The 12,854-nt window shown below is 38.9% G+C and overlaps 1 protein-coding gene across 3 annotated transcripts in view; it reads right to left on the bottom strand.

The window, feature by feature from the left end:
- LOC149267433 (uncharacterized) overlaps window positions 1–12,363 on the bottom strand; it is a 33,130-nt gene extending 20,767 nt beyond the window's left edge. Inside the window, exons 1-5 of one of the 3 annotated variants that reach the window (XM_089432707.1) lie at window positions 12,015–12,363; window positions 11,814–11,909; window positions 11,549–11,707; window positions 8,923–9,183; window positions 7,579–8,514 (exon numbers count right to left, since the gene is read on the bottom strand). In XM_089432707.1, the coding sequence (XP_089288833.1) occupies window positions 7,579–8,514; window positions 8,923–9,183; window positions 11,549–11,707; window positions 11,814–11,894 (1,437 nt within the window). In that variant the 5' untranslated portion in view covers window positions 11,895–11,909; window positions 12,015–12,363. Of the gene's footprint in view, window positions 1–7,578; window positions 8,515–8,922; window positions 9,184–11,548; window positions 11,708–11,813 lie in introns of all 3 variants that reach the window. The other 2 variants (XM_089432702.1, XM_089432693.1) reach the window with 2 other exon arrangements.
- Window positions 12,364–12,854: the final 491 nt, after the last annotated feature.

The raw sequence follows: 12,854 nt of genomic DNA, 5'->3' as shown, positions 1-12,854 counted from the left end.
TATGCAATCTTTGTGGATGACTTCTCACGCAAAACGTGGATCTATTTCTTGAAGAGGAAAGATGAAGTGTTCAAATGGTTTTGTTCTTTCAAAGGATTGGTGGAGAATCAAACAGGGAAGAAGACCAAGATATTGAGGGCCGCTAATGGAACAAAATATGAATCAAATGAATTCAATGACTTTTGCAGAGAAGTTGGCATTAAGAGAGAGACAATTGTTCCATACACTCCTTAGCAGAATGGATTTGCCAAAAGGAAGAATCGAACAATCATGGAAGCCACCCATGCCATGCTCCATGATCAAGGTCTACCAAAATTCTTGTGGGGAAAAGTTGCCAACGTTGTTGTATATGTTCAAAATAGGAGCTCTCATCAAGCATTGTATTTCAAGGCACCCGAAGAAGTCTTCACAAGTAAACCTGATGTTTCTCATTTTAGAATCTTTGGTTGTCCGGTATATTTTCATGTGCCTAAACAAAAAAGAAATAAGTTGGAAGCTTCTAGGAAGAAAGGTATATTCATTGGCTACAGTGAAAATTCAAAGGCTTATAGAATCTCTGTGTCTGGTCAAAGTGAAGTGGACGTAAGTCATGATGTCACCTTTGATGAAGACATTGCCCTTGGGAAAGCCAAAGATCTCCCCATCTCAAGAAAGGACGATGATGATGCTATCGAAAAACAAGATGAACCTCCAACAAATGAGCCTATTTCCGATATTGATGGTCCGATGGATCCTACTGATCCACCTCCTGGCAATCCCTCTACCTCAAGGAAAAGACCACTATGGCTCAAAGATACTCTTGAAGATGTTGAAAGGCATATTGTACCAAGAGAGGCATTTCGTGAAAGTAAGAAGCCGAACAAGTATAAAGGGTACTTGGCCGCCATGAGTACTATTGTTCAAGCTGACCATGCACATTCGAAGTGTTGAAGAAAAGTGTAACTAGGTTCGGTATTTGTCAACGTAATTTTGATCTTTGTACTTGTCAAGAAAAAGAAATATTATTTTTGTAAATTATATGAATAAGTTTCTTGCTCATTCCATAGGTCTACGAAAGTCAAAGAGTCAAAATCGTGTTAAGGAGCTCTTCTTGAGCATTTATGTAATGTCCGTGGGTCAACCTAGTGTCAAGTAGCCCTCCAAGACAAGCGCCATCCTCCAAAGAAAAAGTATGCCTGCAAAAATGATGAGAAAGACAGTCAAGTCAAAGTATATAAAAAGATGACATGTCGGCTCAACAAAAGGACGCAAAGTTTCACTGGCTCATGTCGACTTGCATATATGGTCAACGAACTATATATATATGCAACTAGAATAATCAACGAACATGAATCTTTGGATCACTCTGAAACTTCATAAGATACAGAAAGGGATAACATCTCGGTGACATATCCAATGCATGATCTCAGTAATACGAAAATGACACACAAAATCTCGATGTACGATCTCATGAAAGCTTTGTCTCGGGGCTTGCTCTCATCATGCAGATGAAGGAATTACTCTCGACATCTATGTGATGAAGAAGAATCACGTAACACAGTCTATGGGCAACTCACTCTAGAGATTCAATGCAGTCAGATAAACGATGTCGCTATGATATATACTCTCGGCATACTTATGGATGGAAGGATACAGTCTCGGCCTACTCTGAAGCAGCACTACTATAATGACAGTCTCATGATGATGATCTCGGTTCTTAAGGGAATGCATACTCGTGAATGAAAAGGCTACACTCTCGACATATCATTGCAGTAACACGTTTGGATATGACCCCACAACAACACGTCATGACTTGTCATGATCTCGATCTTTGTCATGAGCTTGATAATAACATAGTCATGAAGTCTTGATCATGATAAAGGTTATCAATGCAACTCTCATGGATCTATGTGCATATAGATCTCATCGGTATGATGATGAATTCAATGAAGACACAAAAGATGATCTCAAGGATGTAGCTACGATCTCAGTGAAGGGTGTAGCAGATCTCAGTAAATGAACAGTCATTGTTTCAGTGATGATGTTGCTATCATGTCCTTAGTGATACAATAGTATTGACCCTGGTATAGCATAAGTGATGAAGATAAACACAACAGTCAAGAGTCATGGTCTTGGTGTTCATCAATAGGAATCTCTATAAGAAGAAGTTTGTGCGGGTTTTCCTCTCCAAGAGGGAGAGGTTTTGGCCCTGGCAAGAATGCCATATCTTGTGCTATTGTCTCTTTGCTTTGATAGCTATTTGTTGAAAGAAGAAACACACACACTAATGATAATAAGCAAAAGATTGTGCTAATAATCTAAAGACAAAATACATCACAAATAGTTGTCATGGAAGAAGAATCTCATTAATTACATTAGCTCTAGATTCTTCAACACGAAGAAGTTGTAAAACACCAAGTATGAAAACATGTGATGAATAAGGATTTGAGGAATATCAATCCTTCATGAAGAATGATGTTCGGGATGTGGTGCTTACACTAAGGACAAGTTCGTGGTCACCTCAAAATTGCTTTACAAAATTAAACATGGAGCTAATGGGAGTGTTGAAAAATATAAGCGCAGGTTCGTTGCTCATTGCTTCTCTCAAAAGGAAGGAGTGGACTATGACGAGATATTTGCACTAGTTGTTCGATATACCACTATTTGATCTATTATTGCTCTCGTTGTCAATCAAGGATGGAGCCTACATCAAATTGAGGTCAAAATAGATTTCTTGCATGGCTTGCTTAAGGAGGAACTCTACTTGGAACAACCTCAGGGACTTGAGGTTCAGGATCGAAGGACACATGTATGCAAGCCAAAGAGAGCCCTGTATGGGTTGAAGCAAGCCCCTAGGGCTTGGTATGAGAGGACTGACAGTTATCTCGTGAAGCTGGGATTTACAAGGAGCTATGTTGATCCTAACCTATACTTCAAGGTTGAAAAGGACATGCCACTTATTTTGGTGCAGACCCTCTCATTTATCAATGCAAGAGGGAGTTAACTTCTAAGTTCGGGATGAAGGACCTAGGACTGATGCATTACTTCCTAGGCCTGGAGGTCTCACAAAAACTAGGCGAGATTTCCCTTTCTCAAGGAAAATACATTGTGAAGCTGCTAGAGAGATGTGGGATGGTGGATTGCAAGTCTATGTCTACTCTGATGGAACTCAACTTCAAGAAATTATGTGGAACTGTTGTTGGGCCCGAATTGGCAAACCCTTATGAATATAGACAACTTGTGGGGGCCTTGATGCTCTTGGTAAACTCCCGACCAAACATATGCTTCACTATATATACTTTGAAACAAGTTATGGTTGAGCCTCATCACATACATTAGATTGTCGCTAATCAACTATGGGTTGAGATACAATGTCGAGAATTTGAGGCTACTTGGATATTTTGATGTTGATTAGGTTGGCAGTGTGGTGGATAGAAAGAGAACGGCTGGATGTTGCTTCTCATTGGGATCTGCTTCGATCTCTTGGATGAGCAGGAAGCGAAAATCGATTGCTCTAAGCACCGTTGAGGCCGAATATATTGCAGCAAGTATGGCCTATTGTGAAGTTGTTTGGTTGAGGAAGCTCCTCAGTAAGTTATTTGAGCACGTGTTGGATACCACCATGATCTATCGCGATAACCAGAGTGGGATTTGCCTTTCAGGGAATCTCATGTTCCACGACCGCTCCAAGCACATTGATATCAAGTACCACTTTATCCGGGATATGGTACAACGGGGAGAAATAAGGCCCCAACACATCAACACTGATGAGCAAGTTGCTAACATGTCATGAAGCCCTTGGGGAAGGTCAAATTCTTAGCCTTCCAAGAGAGACTTGGAGTCGTGGAAGGACCCTCCCATGAGGGTCCCACTTGAGTTGGACATTGAGCTCTGGGAGTTCCTGGGGGCTTGGGGTACTTCTTGGAGCTATGTGTGACCATAGGGTGAGTGGTTTACATTCTCCTATAGGTTCGTTGTGTACAGGGTGAGTGGTTCACCTTCCCCTATGATACCCCATGATGATATATGAGAGCATAGGGTGAGTGGTTCACCTTCCCCTATAGTTGATGATATATGCATAGGATGAGTGGTTCAGCTTCTACTATGGCAAATGAGCAAGATGAGTGGTTCACCTTCTCCTGTAGATGCCCCAGCATACATCCTACCAATGTAGTCCAAGACGCATGGGAAGTACCTCTCATCTGTCCATGAATTGGGAAAAGGGGATAAGGACCATAGCACTACAAATGGATACATCATGTATTGTCGTACTCCCTACGTCTAGGATGCATGGTGTTCAACAACTTGATCTGCGATCAAATCCGATTGGGGTTCTACCCCCAGACTGACTTTTGTCAATGGAGAGTGGCAAGGTCTTGTAACTCACTCTCGATTGATTCTTCTTCATTATTACATCAGTGTTCAGCAGAGTTGAGATGAAATATATAGATGGTACAAGATGACAGGATGGCATGATGATGGATGGACTGGCAAGTGGAATTCTCCTTAGCTGAGAGGGAGTGTTAAAGTTGGCAACTAGGGCCAAATTCCACTTTGGACAGCTCATTTGATGGATATTATTATTGCATTAAATTCCTCTTTTCGAGAGGACCAAAATCGACCTAAAGATCATCAAGTTTGGATAAGGAAAAATATGTTTTTGAAGTCAAGACTCAAGCCAACACGTGCAAATTGTCAAGGTCAGCGACATCATCATGTAGGCACATGAAGCCCAATGGACATGTCTCTTGACCCTTAACGACTTGTATAAATAAGAGAGACCTCCAACCTCATTTGGCATCAACAACTCATCATTTCTCTCTCCTCCTCTTCTCTCACACGTGTGGCTGAAAGAGGACGAATTTTAGGAGGCCAAATTCCAAGTTTTGTTGCAGGGTTTGACTAGCATTTACGAAGGCTATTTTGACATCCTTTGACTGCATTTTTTGTGCCATAATTTCTATTTTGGAGGGCCACATTAATTGGCACAAAAATCAAGGTTTTCTGGGCTTGTTGATTAGGTTGACCGCAGGACAAAAGTGCAAACTTTGACCAAGTTTGACCACTATTTTATTGACTGTTTTGAGCTGACTTTGACCAGTAAAGAAGGTCAAGTTTGACTGGGTTTGACCGAGCTACATTGTGGACAATTTGTTGTTGCATTGACCAGTGTGCACTTTCTAGTTAGGGTTGTTGACTATCGTTATGTGGAAGCAGGAAAATCACAGCTTCTCTAAGCTATTTTGGACAGTGGTTTTGATCATCTATTGACAAGTCTATATTGAATTTATTGTACTCTCTCTCTCTATTAAACATTTGATATAATAATAAGAAGAATTGATCAAAGGGTTTTCCCCATCTTGGGATTTTTCCCTGGCATTCGCCAAATACTGGTGTTCTCTTGTCTTGACTTGTCTTCTGCTTCTATTGTTCATGTTCTATCTACAGTTTTTGTCAATGTGATGATTAATGTGATTGTTATTGGAAGTTAAATTGAAAGTTGACATTGGGCTAGCTAAAGGACATTGAAGAAATTGTTGCAAGCATAGAACATACCATTGTTAACTAAAATTAACACTAGCCCATTTGAAGAGCGAGTTGGTCTATTACTACACTATGGTCTCCTCTTGGTCTCCTCAAAATTTAAACAAATTTCCATGGCTAGATTTGGAAATATCCCAAGCCCTAGCTCCAACATCATATCTAACCCTAGGTTCCTTTGGTTAGTGGCTTTCTATAGGTCAACTATACTTGAAAACTCATTGGAAGTTAACCATTCATTAACCTATCTTACCCTTGCTTGTCTTAGGGCATCCTACTCCCCGTTAACCTTTGAAACCCTAAGCCTTGTTTGGGCACCCACTAGGTCTCTCATGTGGTCCCAATCATTGTATGATAGCCATTTCACAAGACCCTAAGGGAGGTCCTTCTCCTTCTTTAGGAAACCTTGATCTAGGCATATCTACCATATTGATTTATCCTTTTACCTAGGTCTTAGCCTCCTACCAATAAGCCTTTCTTGGAGAGCCCTTCTCTTGCTTTTGAAGCAAGCAAGCCTTCATCTAAGCCTCTCCTTTGAATGGGTTTTGGAAATCACATCATTTTTAATCATTACCCTTATCTTTCTAGTGATTTCCCTCATACCAGGACTCCTCCCATCAGTGAAAGTCTGTAAAGAGCAGGGGACATCGACTGAGGTGACAATAGGTCCTTGTCCTGTTGTTGCCATTTGGTCTAGTAGTTGTCTTTTAGGTACCCCTGCTAGATAATAGATTGTGTGTTAACAGGGACTACAATACAGACTCCTCAATGGAGTCATCAATAACTGTGAAAGGGCTAACCACTGTTGAACGATATCCTCTAAGTGATTTTGCCCTGAGATGGATTGGTTACAAGATCATGAGGAGGACACAAGAGTGATGAAGCACAACTCCCCTTTAATCAAAGGTTGTGTGGAAGAAACTCTCATAATACTCATTGGGAAATTATTGACGACCAGACATGATTGCATTATGGCTCGCAAATTGCCAATCTTGGGATTGTAGAGTGCATATTTGGTGAGAAAAAAAGGATTGCGACCAACCTACTTATACAATTTGTGCAACTTACAGCATTTGTGGAGTAATGGCCTTGAGCATGAGGATTATCGTAGACTTGGCCTGCAATTCAACTCCATTCCAATTTTGGGACTCTTCTAAATTCTTTGCCCCTTGCCCAAATGAATACCAGAAATTGTATATCTTATTGTTTGTTTCCATGTCCTTGATGATAGTACACTGACAGGTATTTAGCCAGATCCAAGATATACATCTAATTGATTTTGTTTATTAAATGCATATTGTCACCATAGTAAAGCCATAGGAAAATATGCATCAAGATTATTTTTTAATCGGAAAGCATTGAGGACATGAACATAGTAGGGTCCATACAGATCATATGGACACCTAGCTAGTGGAAAAGGTGCCTACTTGGTTTTATGAACATGTTTTCCACCAAAAACACTAGGTAATTGCCAAAGTTACATGTATGTAGCATATACATTGGATATAGTTACATTACCCATAACAGCAAATGCCGTGGTAATGAAAATTCCAAAGTCAATGGAAGTGTCATGCTGATGAGAATGGCACTATATTTTCTTACACATTGCAGCAAGGGGCTCTGAAGCACTAATGCTGACATCTTTTACCCATAGTTATATGTTGAAGAGCAGAGTCAAATGCAAGCCATGTTCCTTTATATAGGGTATAATGATGACCATTGGAGACTTGGCTCGATCGAATGTTTGTTTGGCCATATTGCTTTCCCTTTAGGAAAGAGGGCTGTCCACTGCAGAAACAATGCTTAAATTGGCCATTGGAAACCAACAGTTGCTTGAGACAGTAATCAAGTTGGAAGTTGGACTGCTGCTAAAAATGACAACTGTGTTCTCTTGGTTCATTAGAACATCAAAGAAGACCTATGTCATTACATCTATCATCAATTGTTGAATTGATGTAAACAGGATGTAAACAGGATTTAGACAAGTCTTGGAATATTTTTCTTCTCATTTTCTTAAATATTATAGAAAATAAAAGAGAAATATACAGTTTGACTTACAAGAAAAGAACGTAGTTCATTTTTCATGTCGTTAATGCCAGTCATCAGCTCAATTTGTTGAACATGACCAAGATTCTGAAGGAACGCCGCCTGAACCCCTTCCTGCTGTTGCAATTTCTCTTCTCTCCTCTTCTGAGCAATCTTCTCATACTCATCAAGTGTATCACTTTTATCAAGCAAGAAAGCAACCCCCTTATCTCTAAATAGATCAGAACAACATTTACACCTACAGAGACGCTCCCTCCAATTTGTGCCCATAAATAAAGGTTTTTTGGTATCCATTCTATGTAAAGGAATGTCTCCCTTGCTCCTAAGCTTGCAAAGCGGCTCCTGATCTCCAGAGTTTTCTCCACTAATGACCAGATCTGATGGAAAAGTGGAACTGAAAATCGACTGCCCAGGAAAACTAATCTCTTTGGCAGTTGGCCTTTCTGCTTCTGAACATGTTGCCATCTCATTGACAATGCCAGAGCCTCCTGATGAGTTGATATCAGATGCACAAGACACAGGGGGGAGAGACTCTCCTGAATCTGCTATTGGATTTGCAGCACCAGGACTAGAATGGTTCCTTTCGTGAACTGCACAAGTTTGCTGTTTTAAATGATCGCCAACATAATCATTATCACTGATGAGAGTAGTGGTTTTATTTAACTGATTGTCATCCTTAGCAATATCAATGCTGGGATTGGGCAGCTGAGAATTAACTATCTCCTCAGCATTAAGAACTATTTCTAAACACCCTTTTTCAGCATCATTCTCAATACAATTCTCTTCCTGCAAATACTGCTTGGTGTGTTCAATGTTAGTAGATGTTCCACCGTTTGCTGATGGTAAAATAAAACTCTCTTGGTAAAAGTACAAGAAGGAACATCGACTAGCACAGTTTTGGCAAATAAAATCCTCGTACATGGGTTCCCCGTCATCATCTTTTGGTATCTGCAAAAAAATAGTCAACTAAAATGTTAAAACACAATAAAAACAAAGGAAGTTTTGTCTGATAATATTTTGAAACTTTTTAATCACAGACAAATAGAGCACACTCCAGAAAATAAGAGAAAACTCAAGCAAGCTAATCACTTATAGCTAGTAACATGAAAGGCAAAAATTCAACCCTCAAGGCAATCCAACTGGAAAGTACATGAAGTTGTCCCTAATGTAACTCCACTGCAATCCACAATTATAATTGTCCTAAAGAATGTTTATAAGTCGTCATTTTCCTCTTTAATATTCAAAAACAAAAGCCCTAAACTCAACCCCTTTCCACATTCCTTGATAAAGACACGGGAATCTACTTTACCCTAAAAGTTTAACACTCACACTTTATGGTAGTAATTTTAATCTTACCTGCTCTCTTGCTTGGAAACCAAGATGTTTCTCATGAAACCAGTCCTCACAAATACAGCACTGAATCATCTCTCCTTGGGTTTCCCCATTAGGGTCAGGATATGGTCGGTGACAAGTACAGTACAAGCCCTTGTAGTTCTGATTGTAAGAATTGTTATGATTTTCAGAATCTTTGTCTGGAATAAGCTTACAGGAGATACTGCCAAACTTTGAATTCCCACAGTCACATCTAAATCGCCTTCTCGTCCACAACTCTACCACCTTGCGCAAGACAAAATGAGTGATTACGGCCAAAACGAATATAGAATGAATTGCAGCAGAAAATCATACTAAAGAGCCAGATAATATTTTAGGTTCATTATATGTTGTACTAATAATCAACATACTGAAGTTTATAAACATTTATGCCTGTCAGTGTAAAATAAATTATGAAGAAATAAAACATAAAAACATGTCACAAGATAACAACAATACATGAAATTCAAAATATCCGCGCAAAATTACACAAAATTCAAAATTGAGAACAAAAACAGATGCAGAACACAAATTCCTAGATATACAAATCTAGGATTAAAACTCATACAAACTTCAGGATATATAACAACCACATCAAGATCTTTTGATTAACCTCAGAAAGATCTGCTTCACCCTGTATCCAATTTGTCATTAGATAGGAACATTTACCTTTGAATACTATAAGTCACTAAAAGACAACTCTAGCAATGTGTAAGTATAGTGCTGGATACCACATTTGAAATTATGCAAAGAACGTTTAAAAGAACAGTGATAAGCAAATTATCTGCTAAGAAATGAAATAACATGAGTAGCAATTAACAGAAACAAAAAGAAAAATGGTTCACAAAGGCCATTATCAACAAAAAATAATTATCTCACACGGTCAAAAACACATCAGAGGAATCTGCTCAGTATATCAAGATTCCCAAAAATAAATACCATGACCAAGAGAGAAGAATTTCTTCGATGCAAGAGAAGTAATATAACAAACATGCAAACAATGGAGAAGCATGTCATGCAAGAGTACCATATTTACATATCTTCAATATACGAGAGGAACCATGGAAAGTCCACACCCTGTAAAGATAGACAGATCAGCATCTTTCTGGAGTTTAGTATAATCTCCACTAGAGTAAATGCCGCCATTTGTATGGCATAACATGGGAAAGATCATCCCTTCTTTCAGTTCCAAGAACAAGTGCAGGACTGCCCCTTGCCATTGGTACATTCCATAACAATATCCATGTTGAAAAATATGACAATAAGCATACGAGATCACTTGATGGTTCCCACTCTTACAAACCCTGACATTCTCTATCAACACACACATCTATTGTTGTGTTTCTATTACATACAAATGTTGGTGACAATTTCCAACGAAAAAGCATGGTCAGCTCTTTTGCAACACTTCTCTCCTATTATCTATTTTGCACCCCAATGATGAGTTAAGTGTTCACTTTAAATGTAATGAAACAAAAAAAATTGTGCAGTGAATCCAAAACCCTAAATGATCTAAATGACAATATGTCTAAGCAAGTAACAGGCTTACTATTAAAATCTCACTAAACCAAATGGAAGAGGTTGTATTATTGTATCCATGCCATCCACTGTAGCTTGGTAGGAAGCCCGCTCAATTAAGCATGTAGAGATATGCCCTCTGTAAAAACATTCCTCCTAAGAGGAGCAGTGAGCTTGCTTTCCCAAATCGGAAATTTCTTCAGTTAAGCTCCAACTTAATGAAAAGACACCGATTCCCACGAAAGAACTATACCCTTATCTCTCTCTGACCCATTAGGGAAGCAGGAAGACAAATTGTGATATTAAAATGAACAATGATTAGTATCAGGCCTTCATTGTCTAGGGAGAAACATGACATAAACGCAAGTGCCATAATTGATGCGAACGAAGTTATCCCTATATATTTTCATATAATCAATGTGGCCAAAGCCTGGCAGTTGTATTTAGACAGTTTCAGAGGAACTATAAAAATTGTGGACGATCATGGATTGTCTGCATAAGTGATTTGGACTTCAGCGACAGAAAAAGGGCAACTTGGATTTTTATGGAAGAAGTAGATACTAGAAAGTCTTCAAGTTGGAGGCAAATCAAATATTCGATGATCTTTCATAGTATCTCATACTGATAAATTGCCTTTCTAATCATAAACCCTTGAAAAATGTTAAGAGGAAACATCAAAACCGGGTCAGCAAACTCTATTTACATACAAACCCCATAAAAATTAGCAGTGCATAGACATATTTTAAAACACAAAAATTCCTGCCATTCAACGGCCAATAAAGAAAAAAACCTAGCTGGATATACTTCGTCCAAATTTTTCCCCAAGATTGGCAAGCACACTAAGTGATAATTAATTATAAATCTTTCCATAATATTCTAACCCACAAAAACCAAAATCAACAAAGAAATTCATCACCGAGGTAATGAAGTACAGAAGCAGGACCTTGAAAACACAAAACCCTTGACCCCCTATCAAATTCCTATTAAATTCATTTTCCAAATTAAATTCTGGGAGGAAATATTCTATAGTCCAGCAAGGTCTCAAAGGACCTTAAAATGTAAGCATAGACATAAGTAAGGGATAGAGAGATACTTCATGGCCTTCGTGACAAGTTAAAGAGCAGGCTGTACATACGCCAGCATTGCCTGGGGGGACGCATGTCAGGCATGAGAAAACAGCCTGTCTGTTCATATACCCCTTTGGATACGTGCATTCTTTCCCCTCATCTCCTCCCAATACCAAATCGGCTTCCTGCACAGACGCAGATCATACAATAACCTTACTTCATTAAACCCTAGTTCATAAAATGGGTTTCTTCCCCAAGCTTCACACTCCGAATCTCTGTCTAGAAATTTACCAATTCTTGGGCATCCACGCTCTCTATGTACTCGTCAATGGTGAGTGCGGTCTCATTTTCATCCTCAAATATATCACCCATTTTGTTGAATAATATCTGCAACCGCCATGCAACAAAATGAGTGTCTCTGATATTGTGTATGCGAGAACCAAAGTACCTATCAGAAAATGGCAAGACGGATAGAGATTTGAGCATTCAAACCGCCGAAGCAATGAGGCTTTCTACATACAGAATCCTGCCAACTTCACGGTGACTCTCCAATCAAACGAAATTGGATCTCTGCAAAAGTGCTTCTGCTATGTGGGTCGATTTCTCTTCTCGCAGTAATTTTCGCTTAAACACTTGGAGCATGTAGCGAACGCTTCAAACAAAGTTGGCAATCAAAGCAGCAGGATGCTCCAACTTCAAATGTTGTATTTAAATGTGAGACATCCTGTTATCAAAAAAAAATTGTGAATGATACTTTTTTTCAATTTAATTAATGGCATTTTTTTCACCCGTGGACAACGGCCTCGGCGGCAGCGTAGGGTAATGACCGGGGTTGGAATTTTACGGACAAATGCCCATTGCAGGGCATTTTGGCCATATTTGATGTTTAAAAATTTCGCATAACCATCTTCAAATTTTGCATTTTACACCATGTATTTTCGATGGGTTTTTATTTTTGGAAAACGTTATTAACACTGTATATCAAGTTGTGTTTTATTTGGACTCAGGTCTCTCATAGTGTCATATCCATCCATTTATTCACCAAGTATGGAGTAAGATTGTGAATAGGCATACATCAATGTTGTTCTCTCGTCTACTAAAATATATGATGGAAATTATTTTGACACATTACATTGCAGAATTTATGATCTTCAACTATTGTATCAATGGAGTATTGTTACTGAAATTCACTCATTTATTTCCAAATCATGCTTGCATGTGCCCAACTTTGTAATATTCTTTAAAAAATGCGTAGGGACAACTTACAGTGACTCCACATGGAGAGCACCAGATCATGGATGGGACGTGCAATTGAAGAATCACTCAGTTATT

Source organism: Pinus tabuliformis, chromosome 6 (assembly GCF_031772625.1).
Source record: "Pinus tabuliformis cultivar Carrire ecotype Pingquan chromosome 6, CPIR1, whole genome shotgun sequence".
Classification (NCBI taxonomy): domain Eukaryota; kingdom Viridiplantae; phylum Streptophyta; class Pinopsida; order Pinales; family Pinaceae; genus Pinus; species Pinus tabuliformis.
The sequence above is the reverse complement of the archived record's forward strand: the minus strand, read 5'-3'. Positions and strand labels throughout refer to the sequence as shown.